Below are 20,611 nucleotides of genomic sequence, written 5' to 3'. Positions count from 1 at the left end.
ATGCAGGCTAAAGTTCATTTCCTTGTTATCTGGACACAGAGAAATATTCAACTCAATATTTACCATAAAATACATATTTTTAGAGTGCGCCACTAAGGGGCAAATCCTACTCTAAATTCGGCAACCACATATGGCTCCTTAATACCCCCCTTGCGGCTCCCTGGAGCTGTGTAATGTATGAAAATGTAAAAAGATTAATTTTTTTGTTTGTTTTAATATGGTGTGCAGGAGGTAAAAAAAACACATTTATTATGTTTTCCAATGCTGTAAAAAATTGTATAATAACTAAATGTAAACAATAAACGTAAACATTTCTGTCAAGCAAGCACTGTGTGGTGCCAGGCAGGTGGCTGTTGTAAACAATGCGGCGGGTGTGTCTCAGACCATGGATCCCAAAGGGGGAAAAAAAGAAAGAGTGCTGATGAGAACAGAGGATTCAAAGAAGAATGGACCGAATCATTAGCTTTCATTACCAATGCAACTGCATGTTTGCTGTGAAATGAGAACTCAGGAGGAAGAAGAGTAATTTGGAAAGGCATTTCCAGGGAAGGCATGCTAAATATGCAGTCCACCACCAGGTTTGGAGTGAGAGAAGAAGTGTGATTGCAGAACTTCTGGATAAATTAGAGGAGAGCAAAGATAGATTTAAAGGAATAGTACACCCAAAACATGATTAGCCTTCATTTTCTACTCACCCCCATGCTGAACAGCACCCTGGAGTACTTTTTTGATATCTCAAATGCATCTGGAGATCTGGGAGGCTTCTTGCTGTCTGCTGACATTCAAATAATGGAGGTGCCCAGCGCCCGAGGCTGAAAGGTCCATAAAAGTCCACAAAAACGTGTCAATATTCCTCCATACTGCTCGTCCAATGTATTCCAAGTTTCCTGAGTGGGTAGCATCCAGAATTTACTCGAAACGAAGTCATTTAGAATGTTTTTAGAGCATAAACAGTAGTGTATAGGATTTCCTGAAAGCGCGCACCTGCGCGATCCCGCCGCTACGGAAGCCGGCAGACCAAACCAGCGCATTCAGCTCGGCAAATAACTCATGCTCTTCCTCAACACTGAAGTCCTCAGACATTTTTCTTTCGTTGTTTCTTTCTTTGCACAGCTAAAAGGCACATTTCTTCTTCTACGCTTGCATTATTGGAAGAGCAGACGCTGAATGCGCACTTTCAACTGGTTTGGTCTGCCGGCTTCCGTAGCCTTGTGATCGCGCATGTGCGCGCTTTCAGGAAATCCTATACACTACTGTTTATGCTCTAAAAACATTCTAAATGACTTCGTTTCGAGTAAATTCTGGATGCTATCCACTCAGGACACTTGGAATACATTGGACGAGCAGTATGGAGGAATATTGACACGTTTTTTGTGGACTTTTATGGACCTTTCTGTCTCGGTCACAATAGACCTCCATTATTTGAATGTCAGCAGACAGCAAGAAGCCTCCCAGATCTCCAGATGCATTTGAGATATCAAAAAAGTACTCCAGAGTGTTGTTCAGCATGGGGGTGAGTAGAAAATGAAGGCTAATCATGTTTTGGGTGTACTATTCGTTTAAGAAGTGGGTTGCATCTACAAACTCCACTACTGCTGCTAGTTTTGTTGAAAGTATGGAAAACAGTTCAAAGATCGAACAGGTAGCTCTCTGATGCTGTTATGTGAAACAGAAACTGGTTTCTTGTCGTACTTTGCTCCTCATGTGTGTTTTCCCTGACATCTCCTTGGTTTTCGGCATTTTGTTTTTGGATTTTGCGTCTGTTGCTCATGCACCTTGATTAAATCAGCAGAACTCATCTCTGCATTTGAGTCCTCAACCTGCCTCCATTCTACCTTCACATATGAAATTTAAACTTAAAGCACCAAACATCGTACAACAGAGTAGTGACATGATGTGATGTTTGCTCTAGGATAAACATTTAATCAAGAATGCTTATTATATATTTAAGCCAACATACTAATTTTTCTTTATAGTAGGCCAATAAACCTAGAGCCTGTGTTGCCATCTAAGGCTTATAAAAGACTTTTACATTTTTGCTTCTCCAGACAGATTAGTTTTTTTGGTCCAATACGGCTCTTCGAATGGTTTGAATTGCCGTCCACTGCTCTAAAAAAACAGAGAAATGTATTCTGTAGCTCATTGAATATTAAGAACAAAAACCCTTTTTTTTTTTTTGCAAGAGCATGTCATTCATTTGAGAGAAGAAATTAAATCCAGGACCAATGCCTCGGACAGGGAGAAGGAATACATTTCTCTGCTATTATCAACTGATGTCAAACAGTTGCAGTGGATTTTATTTAGCAGATTTTTACAGTGTTGGAGCTGAGAACACAAACGGGGCATCCTTTACTGATTTTCATTTGGAACATTATTTTTTTCTAAACCATTTATCAACCAGCCTCAGCTTAATAATTATTGTGCAGTATCTCCTGTTTGTTTGATCCATAAAGTTTTGATTATATAATGTGAAAAAGTTCAAGTATGAAAAGTGTCTAGGTGTGATCGGATACCTGATGGTAGAAGTAGTTGAGTGTAGGTTTGTCTTCTGTAAACTGCTGGATGAAGCCTTTGGGGAGGTAGCGGATCCTTAGCTCATACCTAAAAGAGGAGAAGGTGACAGAAATAAGGAATCTACAGCTTCAGCAACACTTTTAACAACACAAAAACTGTTAAAATAATTTAAAGAAACTGTGGGCCTCTAATTAAGTATGCAAAGATGCTTTACACTGTTTGCATTTGTTAATGTGCATACAGAGAGATGAGATATAAGAAATTGTCACTATTTTATAAAAGGAAACACTTATCTTAGAAATACAAGCAGTTGCTTCTCAGCATAAAGGCAGAAGAAGAACCATAACGAATTTAAGGCAAACTTCATTAAAAGACATTCCCACTCTGGGCAAGAATACAAATGAGACACAGGGCTGTAAACTAGCATCAATGACTGAAACACAACAAAGAGAATGTTGTTGACTTAGTCAGACAAAGCAGACATCTGGTTCTCGCTCTCCGTCTTTATGCTCACAATGAAAATGGTCTCCACCTCACGACAGCGTTAGCACCAAGACAGCTGCAATAAAGCTAATATGTCTACTCCAGCCTTAACATCCAGACTGGTCATCCTATACAGCCCAGATAGCACCACACCCAAGGTTGAAAAACAGATAGGTCACACCATTTCTTCTCAAGCTGTTTGCAAATAAATCAGCCCCTTTAGAGCACAGCATGACAGTCTGCTGACGCAAAGATAGTGGGTGACTTTGAATAATCATAAGTCATGCCGACAGTCCGACACAAAGCAAAAACCTGGTTAGCAATGTTAGTCTCAGTTGTCCTGTAATATAGAATAAGGCCAGCTTGTTGACTAAAGCAAACTTTATTACTGAATGTATTTAAAGTATTAGAACACAGAGAAAAAACATTGATTTTAGTTTTGTATCATTAGTACTAAGCACTAAACGCTACAAACCTCTGTAGCTTTCTAACCTCTAGCTGGTAGGGTTTAGTCACGTGATTACAATTCAGCCTAATGGCAAATACCTGACTGAATATATGATACTGTTTACTAAGCCGCATAGAAGCAAAGCCATGTATATTTATCAATAACATAAACACAAGAAGGCATGTGGATTGGGAAATGATACAGCTCTCTGAAACTAGAAAAGCTTCCCAGTTATAGAATTGGACTGGTTGATTATAGTTCAATCTGTTAACTAAAAGACAAAATTTGTCACCACGTATCAAATCATATCAAATAATAATCATCTAACTTTGATTGTTTTAGGCGTCACTGACTGTGCAGATCTAAATATTATCGATAGGATGGAAAAACAAAGAGGTAAGATAAATGTCACTCAGCAAATGATTGTTGGTATTTTTCTGAAACAGGAGCAAATAATTTTTTATCACAACTTTTTCAATTCCTTCCCAGTCTCTAATTCTTGAATATTACCTATATGTGAACTTTACAATTTACAAATTTATTCAGACCAGCATTATTTAAAAATCTGTAAATCTTATATTTGTCAAATAATGATTGGAGTATTGAAGAATAAATTCAGTTACTAATTACAGTTTTAGTGTTGTTTGGCATTTAAACCTTACCACAGGAGCGTGCATTCAGTCAGATAGAAACTAACATACTAATGCGGAAAATGGTCAAATTTAAGGCATGGCGTTGAAAATCAAAGATAAATTATGAAATTTAAAGATAGATACATTTAAAATAAAACCATATAAACTTGATTAAGCAATTTAAGATTTTCTTTCCTTTTAGAAAAAAAAAATAAATAAATAAATCTTTAAAATCAAATTTTTTTCTGCAATTAGTTACATCATTTCTATGCTTTTCCAGACCTGTAAAAAGATAGAGGAAAATACAACCCTTTTGCTGACTTTATTAACGATTGACTGCACAGAATCCTTATATCTAATCTGCATCTGAGCTAACACGGCAGAAAAACCTTTTCACCTGAAAAAACTGTAATAATTGTGAACAGGGCCTCAAAAAATGGTGCGTTTCATTCGCCATTTAAATACTTAACGTTAAATACTTGAAATTCTCTGACTGAAAAAAAGGTAGAAAACATTTAAAGTATCAGTCATGGTAAAAAGCTTTTCTGTAAACCTCCAGAGTTTTCTGTTTTCAAAACACATCATTTAAATTTCGGTAAACAAGTTATTTGCTGGCTGATTAAATAACCACCCAAACAGAAGAGATGAGGAGGAATTTAACCATACATTCCCGTCCTGCAGGTTCTGTCCTACCTCCACTCCTCGTTGGGCCGTGCCTGTTCGTATTTCTCTCTGATGTGGGACACCGCCATGTCAGGGTGAAGCCAGTGCACCTGGTCTCTGGACTGGCTGTTGCTGAGCCGGAGGCCAAAACAGGAAATCCAACGCACCTTGTTGATGTCCAGAATCTTTTGGATGATCCCCTACATTCAAGAACGAAAGTTAAAAAAAATTGTTTAAATTGATTCAAAGTCTTCTATCTAAAGAAAACCAGTTATATGCATTGACTCATTGACTCAAAGGCAATCCCTCACACTAAGCATGCTTGTAGCGACAGAGGAGAGGAAAAACTCCCTTTTAACAGGAATAAACCTCCTGCAGAACCAGGAAGTTCTGTGTATAGTGCACAGGTAGGTCGGTTTACCAGATTAGTTTAACCTATGCTATGTTTATCCATAGTCTACATGGATTGGATTAGAACCATATAAAGAACCATCCACATATTGACTTAAAACATGCCTCATTTAACAGTTCCAATGGTTGGTTTACATTCAATATTTTGTTTCAGGTCAAGAATTATGAGTGTTTGTGTGCATGTTTGGTTTGCTGCAGTTTAACATGAAACAACTTGGCAGACATCGTACATCCATAATAATGATCACAGAAGCATGTGTGATGCCATGTAAAAGGCTGGGGGCTCTGACCTAGATACCAAAGAAGAGAGGGATTAAAGGAGAACAGAGGAGCAGATATCTTTCCAGTGACTTATCCTGCATGACCACTAACGGTTCGAGCTGCGTTAAGTAGTTTCTGTGTCATGGTTATAATATAATAAAAAGCACACAACTATACAGACTAAACAGAAAAATATTTTGTCCTTTTGTTATATCTGAGCCAAAATACTATTTGGGTCGAGTTTTTATTACAAGAGCGGAAAGCTTAAACCCTGAATTGTAACGTTACCCTCAACATCCACATAAACTGTGACTGCTACTTTAGAAATTACCCCTCAAAAAATTATTAAAGGTATACCCCAAGGCTCAGTTCTTGAATTACTTGTTTTTTGGTTGTTGATAATTGTCTTCATATTTGGAGAGCAATTATTCCTTATGCTGAAGCTTAAAAAAATACTTTTACTCAAGGGGCGAAGACTTTAATTGGAAGTAATAATTTGAATCTAAAATAAACAAGCAATTCAAATCAATTCAGTTTTATCATATAGTGCCAATTAACAAAACCTGGTCATCACAAGGAAATTGTTATATGTTGTCTTAGGAAACTCATCTGATTGAATTAAGTCATTGACTTTGCAGGAATGAAAATAAGCCAGAAGGGTCTGGTAATGCCGGTACCGTTAAAACATCTAGGGACGGTTTGCAGCTTCTTGAAGCCCTAGTGCCTAATATTCTGCGGCACCAGTCACCAACTTGAGTCCACAGTGAGATATGTCTACAGTATTTAAATATTGGTCAATACGTGTCTAGTGGTGGTCAAACCTTTTACCGCTAAATGCACTAATGCAAAAATCTCTCTATGCAGGTGTTAAGCTCCTTGTTTGCACTTGCCATTCACTTGGAAGATGCGTTCAACCTGTTAATGGCCCTCAAAATCATTTTTCAAATAGAGTGTAAATGTGTCATTGTTTGTCATTAAATGAAGTTCAGGATTGTCATGGATTTACAAGGCAGCTTTGGGGATTCTCATGAAAAGTTAGAATAACTGCTAATCTTTTCCATATTTTGCTTTTAATAAAAGTTCTGAGTGTTTCATCAGCCTAATTTAACATTTTAGATCGCTTTTATTAGCAACAGAAATTACAAGCATAAATGAAGGTATATAGAATGCATAACTACTCAACAACTCATGGTGCTCTTGTCCTTCATCCATCATACAGAGCAAAGAAAAAACATTTATACCAAAGGAAAAATATGGAATAAGAAGGTGTAAAATTTAAATGTTGTTGAGGTTTAAACCAGAACCATGTCGGATCTAAACTTCAACATGCTTCTACATTAGCCTTTGTGAATTGTTGCACTGAAGGAAAAGACTGAGAAGAACTCAATTATAACCCAATTTGGTGCTTGTTGATTTATCTAGCATGTCAATGCAAATGCATTTAAAGATTAGATAAGGTGAGAATTTGTCCCATGCAAAAGGGATGCACAGAAATAAAAATTCTTAGCTGAAAAAGAAAAAAAAAATGAGGAAACCAAAGCCTAAACTTGAAAGACCGAAAGAAATTATGTCAATAATTATAATCATAGCATGTTTGTTTACAATGTTTACTAAGCTGACTAAAATTAAGGCATTGCAATAAGGCCATTACAAAAGTATCAAACTTGAGTTACCAACAACATTTTAACAGTGCAAAAAATAAATCAAGTTCAAAATAAAATATTTATTTTGACCCCACTCATGTGGACATTCCATAATAATGTATAGGCTTATAACAAACAGGACTGCTAAAAGACTGACAAAATGAAATATGATAACAAATTTATATATAAAACTTTCCTGCCTTTCAAACATGTCTGCCACAGATGGAGTGGGGATGCTAGGTGTCAGTTTCTGTGTCGCATTCTTCTCATATTCAGAATGGTGAATGTGATATTTGGATTTTAGGAGATAAATCAACCACAACATGGAGAAATTCTTTGCAGATCCTGTTTTGCAGTAAATGCAGAAATTTGGATCTTTCCCCAAGATGGGGAAATAAGTCCTCAGTGAAGACATGCTGGCTCTTATTCTGTTTCCGCGTTATCACAACTTCCCGCCGTGTTGTTTCAATGTTAAATGTATTTCAGCTGGAAACTGAAAAATGCACTGCTTTTCGGCTGAAAATTTTTGGTGCCCAAGTTTTTAACGAATCCCTACCATGCACACAGTCAACACCTCCAACCCTCAAAGAAAAATCCAGTCTGAAAGTGCTTCTTACCCTGACATCAGTTGCATCTCCGTATCTGATGTTGGAAGACCAGAAGCTGTGTTCAACATTGGTCTCAAAGTAATGGAAGACTTTCAGAACCCTGTCCACGGAGCCAGCCATGGTGCGGTCCGATCCTCCCGTGCTCAGCTGAGACTTGGCGCCTGCCAGGAAGGCATTGTTCAGGTTGGGGTCCATGTAGGCTGTTGCCATGGTTTTCCCTGCTGAGACTGCCGCTGCTAGGTGTCTGTCATATTCTGGAGAGTTAAAAGAAAAGCATTATTGGAATAAAGAGATAACAAGTTTTTAGAAAAAGAAAAAGAAACGTTTAATCAGACAGAAATAACAAAACATTTTTCAGATCTTTTAAGTTTTTTCACCTTTACAAAGAGAAATATAATGGTTCATGTAAAACATGTAATGCAAACTAATACTTTTATTGTTTTTTGTTTAAATTAAATAAAAACGGCAGTAAAACTTGCACAAATAATAAAAGACTGCATTATCTGAGTTTGAACAAAGATATCTCCCGCTTTCTTTATCTACTTGCAACTCTATGTAGTTATAACTATTGCTGCACATCTCAATCCTTGTTGCTCCTGTTTTCCCCACTGGCCTTCCTGTCCTGTTTGACGTAAACTCTGTACAGCAAGTATCCATCCTCCACATGTTGTTCTTTGGCAAGATAAAAAAAAACAATGAACAATAAGATACCGGAGAGAAATAACACAACACAAGTGCAGCCAGGGTCAAGTCTCTTTATGTAGCTATAAACCAGAGTAGACAATGCACCACAGGCTTCTGTGTTATCCTGGATAAAATTCCTGACATTGGCACACTTCCTGTAATTTTACGGACACCTCATCTGAAAAACACACACGTGTTGCTCTGTCGTCAACATAAGAAAGCAGAGCTTCTGATGTGCTTTAAAGTTCATTGTTCTGCTTCCCCTCCTTCCTGTGCTTGTCCTCCATTAGAAGAAAATGGAGACCTTCTAGAAGTTAATTGCACCTGAGAGGGCTGCAGAGAGTGTGCACAGCCGCACACACCCACCGATATATACAAACACAGCCTGCTCACAGAAGCAGGGAGATTTCCCTGCGTACTGACTCCGGTTCCCATGGAGTCAGATGTCACACACTGGGTGACTAGTTTCAGGCTCCTTGTTGCTGAGTGTGTGCTTTGAGGAGATTTCATTCATACCTCTATCCCAGCACAAGGGGAAAGGACTGCAGCCGCTCATCGCCATAGAAACGCATGTCTGCCCCTTCCTGTGCCTGTCTGCTCCGAGGACGGAGAGGCAGCTCTGCGCTTCACAGCCTCGCATCACAAAACGCAGAAGTCGGGTAAATAAACACAGCAGGATCCCGAGACGACTGTCAAGACAGCTATTACATAATCCAAACACTACTTTACAGTAAAATACATCTTTCACAGGATAAAGTAGCTCTTACGCAACAGTTTGTAAATCTTTTTTTTTCAAATAAGACAAAATCTCCAGAATGCCCATTTTTGTAAGTGTTGAAAAGAGTTTAAAAAGTCCTCCAGGACACGTTCAGCTCAACAGAACTGATCCACTGGATGTTTTCCCTTCATGTCAGATAACAGACGATAGTGAGAACTACTGGAGATCCGGAAAACTTTAATGCTCGTCCTTTTCTGTCCACTTGTTACTCCTTAGCGGTCCTTCTCTGATGAAAAGACATTGTTAGCTTTTAGACCGAAGCGAGCCTTGCCTGACCTCCATAGTCTTGGTTGCTGTGTAAGTTTCAAGCAACTGTTGCTCAGCGGTGAGAATAAATCCTCCAGGTTTCTGGGATTTCGGAGTAAAACCCTCCTTTATCGAGAGCACAAAGCCAAATCCAGCTTGCACAAAACAGCCCTTAATCCAGAGGAGCTTCGGTCTTTTGGTGCCAGAAAACAAGGAGCCGCAATTACTGTGCTCAGAGAGAAACAAACAGAGTTATCGTCTTTTGTCGGAAACAGAAAGTGAGAGGACAGATTGGACTGGCTAAACAAAGGAAGCAGAGACAGAGATGGGGAGGAATACAGCGATTGTTTGGTGGTGAATGAGAGGAAAAGGAGGACAGAGCAACAGGACTGAAAGAAAGTTGAGGGAGAAATGGGAGAACTCCAAACAGAGGGGACTGATGGTGGAGGGGGAGGAGCTAAACACTATTAATATGCTAATTCAATCCTTTCATTTAACTAAACTAAAACTCCCACTGCAGCTTTTGAAGCTTATCTCAGAGTGAATAATCTGAGCTTAACTTTATTTTATTCTAAATTTAGTTTCCAAGAAATCGTTGTTTATCATTTCTTAAATTTAGAGGTTAAATATTTAGCACTGAGGTTGGAAAAAGGCAAAAGCATCTCAATTTAGGATTTCTAAATAAAAACTTTCCAAGATCTTCTCCAGATACCTTTGAGTTAAATTCAACTCCTGCAAGAAATTTAAAAGAAAATCAAAAGAGACTAGCTGGACGAATCTAAGCAAATTAGCTTATTAGCTTTCATAGTATTTCTCCATGGTGTTAGAGTTGGTCCTGGATGAGATCAAATAAGAATTTGATTGTCTAAATATAAACTAACAATGTAGGGATCAAATATATAAAGTAAAATTTTTGATTTCCTGCCCTGGAGGTTTCTATCTGCAAATTAATCCACAGAAGTTTGGCATCTGACAGCAAATAAAGGAATAAGAAGATATGGCTCATTTGTGTATCAAAACACATCTCATCTTTTTTACTCATCTTTTTTTCTCATGCAAAAGGGATTCAATGCAATTGGATTTTGCATTTAAAAAAAAAAAAAGTGACTTAAAATTCTTAAAACTTTACGTTTTAAGAATTTTATAAATAATGGGAAAAGTGGGTTTGATTGACTAGTCACCAATCAGATTCAATTAACAATGGAAAATACAGCAGCGTTAAGGTTTTAAAAGGGTTAACTGAAACAGGAAAAATAGCCAGTGCTAAATTTCTCAAACAAAAACACTTAGATCACAGTTTATAATAATGATTCTACTTGTGTTTATATATATCAGATCTAAGTTAATTGCATCAAAATCCATTCTTTTTTTTTTATTCCCTTTTTTCAACTCAAATGATCTTATATCTATAACCACAACAAGGTTACCCTTAAAAACCCCACAGAATTTATAAAATAAAAACATAAAAAATACTATATCCTGGGACACAACAATAATCTTCAAATCAAACATACAATTATGCTTAATTGATCAGTTTCTATTGATTCCTGTTCGAATAAAACCTGCAAAATTTTACTGTACGTTTGTCTCCAGAAAAACTTAACCGAGCAGCAATTCATTTGTGCCTTTTTCATGCATGTGTGCACGTGCAGCTTTTCTATAATTTGTGGTCCATCTGAGGCTTGGCTCATTGTTTATGAAAATCTTCTGGGGAGCTGGGGGTCTGTGTGCTGCTGGGGGCTATTAAAAGCCTTTTGTCAGAGGGGCCGGATGTTGCCATGAATGGGAAGAGCTCTTCTGGGGCCGAGCCAAAACTCCCTCTCATTATTTTCCTCTGAGCATGCGTGTGAACTTAATTAGTTTGGCACAGAATTTATACAAAGCAATTACAACCTTAAATAATTAGAATTATTTTTGCTTTCCAGTGAAACATCTTGATTTTCTTACAAAGTGTTACAGGTAAAAGAACAAAAATTTTCAAACATCTATAAAATGTTACAATTTTTCACTGGAATTTGATATTGTCAATAAATTTACTTCAACAGGATAGAAAGAAACTGGATTTCCTGCATGCTTAAAGTGAATTGCAATAAAAAAAGTAATAGAGTTTAAATAGTTTGAAATAATCCCTGATAAACTGACCACAAGTTGGTAACCATAAATAAAACTGAACAATCAAAACATATGTCTAAACAACAGGTATTATTCCGTTCTTTGTTATGCTTTAACTTCCTGACAGCTGTGGAACGCTGATGTAGATCCTTTAGCATGAGATCAAAATGTAATGCTGAGGAAAACTAACACCTTGAACTAGAGATGTCCCGATCCAGGTTTTTGCACTTCCGATCCGATACCGATATTGTTTTTGGACTTCCGATCCGATACCGATACTGGCCGATACCAGCCTATCCGAGCATGTATTTAAGTTTAAGTTAAACTATTTAGCCTTAGTTGTAAGACTCATGTTGAAAAGGGTTTTAGTACTCTTGATAACATCTAGCCAGCTAAATTAGGTGAGATTGAATAAAACACAATGATTGGTAACAACAAACTTACCTGTTTATTAAGAGATAAACACAAACTGGACAAAATTACGAATAGCAATCTGAAATTGCACAGTGAGCAGTAAAACCGTAAACAGTTAAAGGTGCCAGTATTACTGTAAGTTTTAATAAAAATGCAAAACAGGCGAACACTGGCGCAAAATAGTGGAATGGATCGTTTAAATCGGCGAAACTGGAAAATACGGAGCAGATTTTTTTTTTAAAACTGGATCGGCAGTCTGGATCGGCATTTTACATGCTTTGCCGATATGCATTTTTTTGCCAATATCGGCGTCCCGATCCGATACGTGGATCGGATTGGGACAAGCCTACCTTGAACATATATGCTCATACTACACTATACCAGTCAGACCTAAATCTAGTTTAAGGCTGGTTTCTGAATATAAACCAGCCTTAAGCTAGCGGTGTTGAACATGACAAGCATTGAGAAGTTGTTTTTATTAATTAAAGTAGCACTAAATGCTAAAACAAAAGAGGCTGCTGTAAGATAATGAACCTAATGACACTTTTGGGACGGTATGGATGGATAACGGACCAAATAATTCAAATAGATTAATGCTTTAATAAACTAAGCATCTAAGGTGTGTAGAGAACTCAAAGACTCATGATACCCTCTTCTATCCACATCAGCAGCTTCCCCATTTACTTTTAAATGCTAAATATTTATCAGAGCATGTGAATGCCTTCCATTCATAAGGGAATGAAGCATTTTATCTCAGACTGTGGAGTCAGTTCCTTACCTGTGTAGTAGGCGATCCTGGAAATATCTGAAAGACAAATGGAAAAACATCCTTGTCAGCTGGATTGTTTAGCAGAGAAGCTCCAAACAAGCAGATATATACAGCAGGTGTCCCCAAGTCAAATGAATTCAATGACCTCCAATATAAATACTCTGACCTTTGCGTTTTGCGTCACTATAAATTAATCAAAAATCAATCCATGATCTTCATGTCATACACACAATTCAAGGAGTATTGATTGAGTTCTTCAAATCAATTTCCAATTGGTTCTTTATTCACCTCTGACTCGCATGTCGAGGCCGCACTATTTTAAAGTAATCAGAGGTTAAAGAGTGAAACTCTGGAGGGGTACCACTATTGTTTTGCTTTTAAGGTCCAGCAGCTGTGACATGAGGATGTGGTTTAACCTTTAGCCTTTTGTTAGGGGGTTTAAACTTAGCAGAAACACTGAGTATACTTCTGAGGCTTGACATAAGTGGAACTTAAGATGTTACCCAGCTTTAATTCCAGTTTGCCCCCCCCAGCATCCAAATGAAGATGGATTAAATAATCAAGATATCCGCCAGCACGATTTGCAGCCTTGGAAGGGAATCCATAAGCTGCTGTAAAATCTCCCACTTCCTACAAGGCTGAGAAATACTCCTCCGTCTTTTTTAAGAACAGTTTGAAAACTGGGTTTAATATCTGGCTTCAAAAACAATTAGACAAGTGAAAACCTGTCAGAGCCCTATAGAAATATTTACAGGCCTCCCACTTGGTCTTTTTCATATAACCCTAGTATTAAATGGATTGTAATGAAAGAACAACACAAAGTAGGGGGGGGGGAAATGGAGAAAAAACAAACAGTATTCGAAACATTGAGAGATAAAAAGCTGAAAAATGTGAGTCAGCACCACCTGTTTCATTTTTGGATGATGGATTAATCAATTCTTTGTGAAATGTTCAAAGTTTTACGTTATTTCATAACCCATCCCAGCCTTAAACCACAGGCTTATCCCTGACCCATCCACTTTGTTCATTGGTATTAATTATGCTGTTTGTTGAATAATGTTCCCTAACAAACCTCTGGGTCCTTAATTAAAAGGAACTGAATACAGATGTAGGCCAGCTTTCTAAGAATGTTATTGTCCTCCTGAAACATAATGCAGTTCTGTTGGTAAAGCAAAAAGAAAATGGGAAAAAGTTCAATATTTTTCCAAGTGACTATGATTAAAGCTCCAGTAAGCCCCGTAGACAGAGCCGCTCCAGAGCTCTGACAGGAAGTTCAGGAGAAGCTTTAAGGGAACCTGACACCCACTTATTGGACTGACTGGGCTGTGTTAGACAGAGGTTTATAGAGGATAACTGTCTAAGTGCTTTAAATGTACAGATGTGCACAAACATTCTGGCTATTGAAGCCTAAAGACTAAGACTAGATGCACTGAAGGTTTAAGGACACGCCTGGCTGTCAACATAGATCAACTGATGATAGAAGGAAAATCCAGAGAAACAGAAAATGCTGGTGATGTGACTTTTAGTGGGAATGGTACTACTAAAGGGCAACTTCCAATCAATAGGGTAAACCATAAGGTAAGACTAATGTTGGGAACATTACATCATATATTGACCTAATTATGGAAGGAGACATTTTTTTCATGTAGAAATTTGAGGGTTTAAAACGACCAAATTGTACTCTTCAGCCCATTTAATTATGCAACTTCATACATTCCTGTTGAATTTTTGAGATATATTTCTACATTGGACATGTTTAAGGTAAGGGGGTAAAGTGGCAAGGCAAGGTAAGACAGGTTTATTTATATACCATAGCACATTTCAGTAGCAAGACAATTTAAAGTGCTGTCCAAAAGAAAAAAATAAAGAAACAAGAAAGTGTACATTGTAGTGGCATAAAGGTAACTGAATCATTTATAATAATTACAGAGATTAAAAAAGAATAATTGAAATTATAAGATTAAAAAACAAATTAAAGATTTATAATAATATAAAGGAAAGTTAGACTAAAAACATTAACTAATAATGTAACTAAACAAAATACGTTTTTAATTTGGATTTAAAGCTACTTAGCTACTAATGCGGTGGACTCACTTTTAAACAATCTTCTTCAGGTTCAAAAACTATTATTTCAGTTTCTTCATTTTCAGCCAAAGAAAATGTGGAGACATCAAGATGTCGATTTCTTCAGTGCATTTAGCCAAAGCTTGAAGCGGTTAACAGTCACCTGGTGACATCGTAATGTACAGCTGTGCCTCAATGGATGGACACTTGAAAATGGATGGATGGTCAGAGAAATAGACAGATGGATGAGAGGAAAGAGGGACTCATTCCAGACTGTGTAGTATTGAAGCATTTAGTAATATATCCTGTAAATATTAGCCAGTTTCAATATTGGCTTATCTTTTCACTATTACCGTATTTTCACGACCATAAGGCGCAGCGTACTAAAAGGAGCAGTCTCAGTTATGTGTGGCATTACTGTATTTAACACACACATAAGGCGCACCGGATTATAGGGCGCGGGTTTTATATTCCGGTACATATCCTCTACTACGTTTAAATACCTCTACCGTGTATTTAAAAATAGAGCGGGAGCAAAACTGAGTATGTTTGTGCTTTATTCATGTATTTATTACAAAGTATTAATCAAACCCATCAAAGTCATCATCCTCTGTTTCTGAATTAAACAGCTGGGCTAAATCAGACATTCCAATTTCCCCTTCTTTGCTGTCAGAGTCACTTTCCGTGCCGGGCGGCTCCTCGATGGCGGCTTTTGCGAAAGCTCGAACAACAGTGCCAGCAGACACGTTAGCCCAAGCATCTACAATCCATCCGCAAACGGTGGCGTAACTTGCCCGGCGCTGCCTTCCACTTATCCTGAAACTGTGGTCTCCGTCTGTCATCCATCGCTCCCACGCCGCTCGCAGCCTTACTTTGAACGGCCGGTTCACACCGATGTCGAGCGGTTGAAGTTCCTTTGTCAGACCTTCCGGAATAACAGCAAGCACAGCGTCCATTTGTTTCACCTTGTTTTTCACATCGGCTGTGAGATGGGCACGCATGGAGTCACAGATTAACAGCGATGGTGATGCGTGGAAAAAACCACCTGGTCTCCTTACATTCACCTCCCTCAGCCACTCTTTCATCATCTCCTCATCCATCCAGCCCTTTTCATTTGCCTTAATAACGACTCCAGCTGGAAAAGTCTCTTTAGGGAAAGTCTTTCTCTTAAAAATCACCATAGGCGGCAGTTTCTGTCCACGCCCACATTTCCCCCTTTAACATTCTCATGGTGGTCTCAACAACGTCCGCAGTAACAACACACATAGGGCGCACTGCACTATAGACCGCGCCGCACAATTTGAGGGGGAAAAAAAGACGTTTATATGCACCTTATAGTCGCATAGTACGGTACACAAATCCTAACCAAATGTTTAATGTCCGATTAATATGAGTAAACTGGACTAGGGAAGAGATAAGAAGAACCTAATGTTCACTCTAATGAAGAGTCTTAAATGACAACTTAAAAGACCTGGAAGTTTCTTAGTAACACCTGTAGATTGTTTGAGCTCCTTTCTATCAACATTTGTCTTTCTCCTTTTCTTTCTGTGAAGAATGCAGAGAATTCTAAGTGGTATGTGAGTTTGGGTTTTGCAGCCACTTTGGCAAAGCTGCAGTACAGGGTTAAACTCAGTGGAGACAGTGGTCTTCTCATGGCTGAGAAATAAGAATGGATACTGGATAAAAAGCATTGGGAGAAAAAAAAAGGAAACACAACAAACTGAAGGCAGAAGTTTACTTCAACAAAATATAAATTATTTTAAGGGTATAAGTAGATCCTCTAAGGTCTAATTTTCAGAGAGACACTGTGAGTAGGCATTAATCTATTAAAAAACCAGCAAGTTAAGCAGTATTTAAAGTACATAGGAAGGCTTTAGAAGCAAACATAAAACACATATAGACAAGAAGCCAAACTCCAACTAAGAGCCTGTCAAGGAGTTGTCATGTGTTCCTCAACATAATCCAAATCTAATCTCACTCTTAGTGGAAAATACTTAGATTTTTAGACAAAGTTATCCTATGTAAGATAAGAAAATCTTTTAATTCGTTTAAATGTTACTGTGGAATATTTGCCCATTCTGAAACAGCTGCATTGTGCCTTGTCGAAAAACGATCCATCAATACACACTGATACCATCCTTTTCAGGTCTCTAAAGGAATCGTCCTCGTAAACCATTGAGAATGAAGCGATTATTAACCCAGAGATCAGAATAGTTATTTTTTCCTAATCAGCAGGTAAAATGAAGATAAATTTGAATTTTGTATTTATATTTTATTTAGGGATGGACCAATGCAACGGCCAGCTGATATTTTTGGCGGATACTGTCCTTTTTTTCTCATTTGCATTCATTTGATGATTCATTAGTACAGTCAGCAGCAGAAATAAACCTTTTTTGATTTATAATAATAATAATAATAATACATTTTATTTCAAGCGCCTTTCAAAACACTCAAGGTCACTGTACATGTAAAAACAATAAATGGTAAAAAACAGTCGTCATAATTAAAAGAAACAACACAAATTACACAAAGGAAAGTAATATAAAATCATAATGAAAAGGCAATCTTGAACATGTGGGTTTTGAGTTTGGATTTGAATACGGGTAAAGACTCGGTATTGCAGATGTCAGAGGGGAGAGAATTCCAGAGTGTGGGCGCGGAACGTGAAAAAGCTCTGCTCCCCATGGTTTTAAGACGGGCTGAAGGAACAACTAAGTGAGTGGTAGAAGAAGATCTAAGAATGCGGGAGGGAGTAGAAATTTGAAGTAAATCAGAAAGGTATGGAGGGGAGAGATTGTGAATAACTTTAAAAGTAAGTAGGAGGATTTTGAACTGAATTCTATACTTCACAGGTAGCCAGTGGAGCTGCTGCAGGACTGGGGTGATGTGATGAAAAGAAGGGGTTCTAGAAATGATGCGAGCTGCTGAGTTTTGTACTGACTGAAGCCTGTGAATGGATTTTTGAGGAAGACCGAAAAGAAGAGAATTACAGTAATCAATGCGGGAAGTGACCAGACTATGAACAAGAGTGCAGGTGGAGCTAGTGGAGAGAGAGGGGCGAAGGCGATTGATATTGCGTAAGTGAAAGTAAGCGGAACGGGTAAGGTTGTTAATGTGAGACGAGAAGGACAAGGTACTATCAAGGATGACACCCAGACTCTTGACCTGAGGTGAGGGGGAAATTATGGAGTTGTCAAATGAAAGGGAGAAACTGTCAGCTTTGGATAAAGTAGATTTTGTTCCCACTAAGAGGATTTCGGTCTTGTCATTATTCAGTTTAAGAAAGTTGGAGGTGAACCAGGATTTTATTTCGGTTAAGCAGGAGATTAATGAAGGAGGTGGGAGTGAAGAGTTTGGTTTACAAGAAAGATAGAGCTGGGTGTCATCCGCATAACAGTGAAAATTGATGTTGAATTTCCTAAAGATATTGCCAAGGGGGAGAATGTAGATGATAAAAAGTAGGGGTCCTAGAACAGAGCCTTGGGGAACACCGGTGGTAACTGGAGAGGAGTTGGAACGATATGACTTAATCTGAACAAACTGAGTGCGGCCAGAAAAATAGGATTGAAACCAGGCTAGGGGAGTGTGAGTGATGCCAATTGTATAAAGTCGATGGAGTAGGGTAGAGTGTGAAACTGTGTCGAAGGCTGCACTTAGATCAAGAAGAATGAGGATGGAAATTAGACCAGAGTCAGCTGCTATTAAAAGATCATTGATTATTTTTAAGAGGGCGGTTTCAGTGCTATGACGGGGACGGAAGCCAGACTGGAACTGTTCATAAAGGTTGTTGTGAGTTAAGTGAGAATGAAGTTGAGAAGCGACTGTTTTTCCAATATTTTTGAAATAAAAGGTAAATTTGAAATTGGCCTGAGATTATTGTAATTGTTGGGATTTAGTCCAGGTTTCTTCACAATAGGAGTGATAATAGCAGTTTTGAAAAGAGATGGAACAATTCCAGAACCAAGAGAGGAGTGGATGATGGCAGTTATGAAGGGGAGGAGAGCGTGAAGGCAGGATTTAACCAGGGCAGACGGGATGGGATCAAGTGGGCAGGTGGAAGATTTAGATTTGTTGATAAAATCAGAAATATCGGAGAGGGTAGGGAGATAAAAGCTGCAAAAAGGCTGGCAGGGTGAAGGGGTTATAGGGGAAGGGGGTGACAGGATAGGAGGCAGGCACTGGTGAATTATTTTGATTTTATCATTGAAAAACTGCATAATCGAATTGCAGGCGTCAGTTGAGCATAGGTGGGGAGGAAGAGAAGCTGGGGATTTGAAAATATTGTTAAACACCAAAAACAGAGTCCGAGAATTACTTTCGTGTGAGGAGATCAGGTTGGAATAGTAAGTGGATTTAGTTTTAGTGATTAGTTCTTTATATTGAGTTATCTGAGTTATATACATTTCACTGTGAATTGTTAAACCGGTTTTCTTTTTAAGTCTTTCAAGTTGACGGCACTTAGCCTTCATGGTCCGGAGTTCAGGGGTAAACCAGGGGGCGGAGTGCGAAAAGGTGACAGTCCGGGATTTTGTTGGGGCAAGGAGGTTCAAAATATCATTTAAGCAGTTATTGTATTGAGATGTCAGTTCATCCGGTGAGGAAGAAGAATCCAGGATTAAAGTTCTTAGGATGTGTGAAGAGAGAGTGTCCAAGTTAATGTTCTTAATGTTCCGGTATGAAAGGAGCCGTGGGGTCTTTGCTGTGAAGAGACGAGGGGAAATGCTGAATAAAAGGAGGAAATGATCAGATATGTGGAGATCCTCAGCTGAACAGTTAGTGGGGGTAAGACCAGAGCAACAAATTAGGTCAAGAGTATGACCTTTAGAGTGAGTTGGAAAATTGGAAAACTGATCAAAACCAAAATTGTCCAGACAAGATAGGAAATCTCTGGCGAGGGGAAGGTTAAAATTGTCCATGTGAATATTAAAATCCCCCACCAATATTACATTGGGTGAGAGAGAGGAGAGAAGGGTTAGAAGATCTGTTAGTTCATTTAAAAAGTCACTATGTGGCTTGGGGGGGCGATAGACAGCCGCAACAATGGTAGGTGTGGGGCCAGAGAGTGTACAGGACAGGCATTCAAATGAGTTGTAGGAAGGCACAGTGACGGGAACCACCTTCCATTTCTCGTTGTAGAGTACCGCGAGACCGCCTCCTCGGCGCGTCACGCGGGGCTGGCAAAGGTAAACAAACCCGGGTGGAGTGGAGTCATTTAGTTGTGAATAGTTATTAGGCTGTTGCCAAGTTTCCGTTAGAATCAGAAAGTCCAGTTCACGGTCAACAAGGATGTCTTGGACGAGATGACCCTTGTTTGTAAGCGAGCGGATATTGAGGAGACCGAAGTTGAGGGTGATGTTTTGGAGTTTGACTGGAGGCTTAGCCGACCTAGCTGGGCTGGCTAGCACGCTGTGGTTCACAGTCCGATGGGATTTACGTTGAGAGCGGCGAGTTGAGGACCAGTAGGATTTAACAGGTTTGGAGTCGCTGGGATGGAAGAGTCGGCGAGATCCGCGGTGTGTGTATTTCCGGCGGGGTAGGAGAGCAATATCAGGGTAGAAGTTTAAAGATGCTGGCGGAGGTTCAGTCAGAAGTGAGCGGATGCGGAGGAGCTCTGTTGCGGTGTACTGGATTAGACCAAATCCAGGACGGAGAAGAGGCAACATGAAGATCAGGATTATTACGGTCCAGGTGAAAATCTGTGGAGGCCACATCATTTGTAGCAGCAGCTGGTCCGGAGGGTCGAAGGGCTGGATAGAGAGGCAGGTAAGATTACACTTTTGCCGAAACTTGACGAAGCATGAAGAGTATCCGTAACAAAGTTTCAGAGTAGCTCCAAGCGTTGGGTTGTGGAGGATTGTTCATTTAGTCCATGAAATTATTC

The 20,611-nt window shown here is 38.8% G+C and overlaps 1 protein-coding gene across 18 annotated transcripts in view; it reads right to left on the bottom strand.

Annotated features, from left to right (window-relative positions):
- Nucleotides 1-20,611, bottom strand: part of ptk2aa (protein tyrosine kinase 2aa) — a 95,975-nt gene that overhangs the window by 54,567 nt on the left and 20,797 nt on the right. For 14 of the 18 annotated variants that reach the window (XM_038279392.1, XM_038279394.1, XM_038279395.1 and 11 more), the window contains exons 1-4: nt 8,864-9,783; nt 7,673-7,917; nt 4,771-4,940; nt 2,514-2,601 (exon numbers count right to left, since the gene is read on the bottom strand). In XM_038279392.1, the coding sequence (XP_038135320.1) occupies nt 2,514-2,601; nt 4,771-4,940; nt 7,673-7,917; nt 8,864-8,987 (627 nt within the window). In that variant the 5' untranslated portion in view covers nt 8,988-9,783. Of the gene's footprint in view, nt 1-2,513; nt 2,602-4,770; nt 4,941-7,672; nt 7,918-8,863; nt 9,784-12,675; nt 12,703-20,611 lie in introns of those variants that run through there. The other 4 variants (XM_038279404.1, XM_038279405.1, XM_038279397.1 and 1 more) reach the window with 2 other exon arrangements.

The sequence above is a fragment of the Cyprinodon tularosa genome, unplaced genomic scaffold (assembly GCF_016077235.1).
Source record: "Cyprinodon tularosa strain WSP-4 unplaced genomic scaffold, ASM1607723v1 ctg15, whole genome shotgun sequence".
NCBI lineage: Eukaryota > Metazoa > Chordata > Actinopteri > Cyprinodontiformes > Cyprinodontidae > Cyprinodon > Cyprinodon tularosa.
This window is presented reverse-complemented; position numbering and strand designations above follow the sequence as displayed.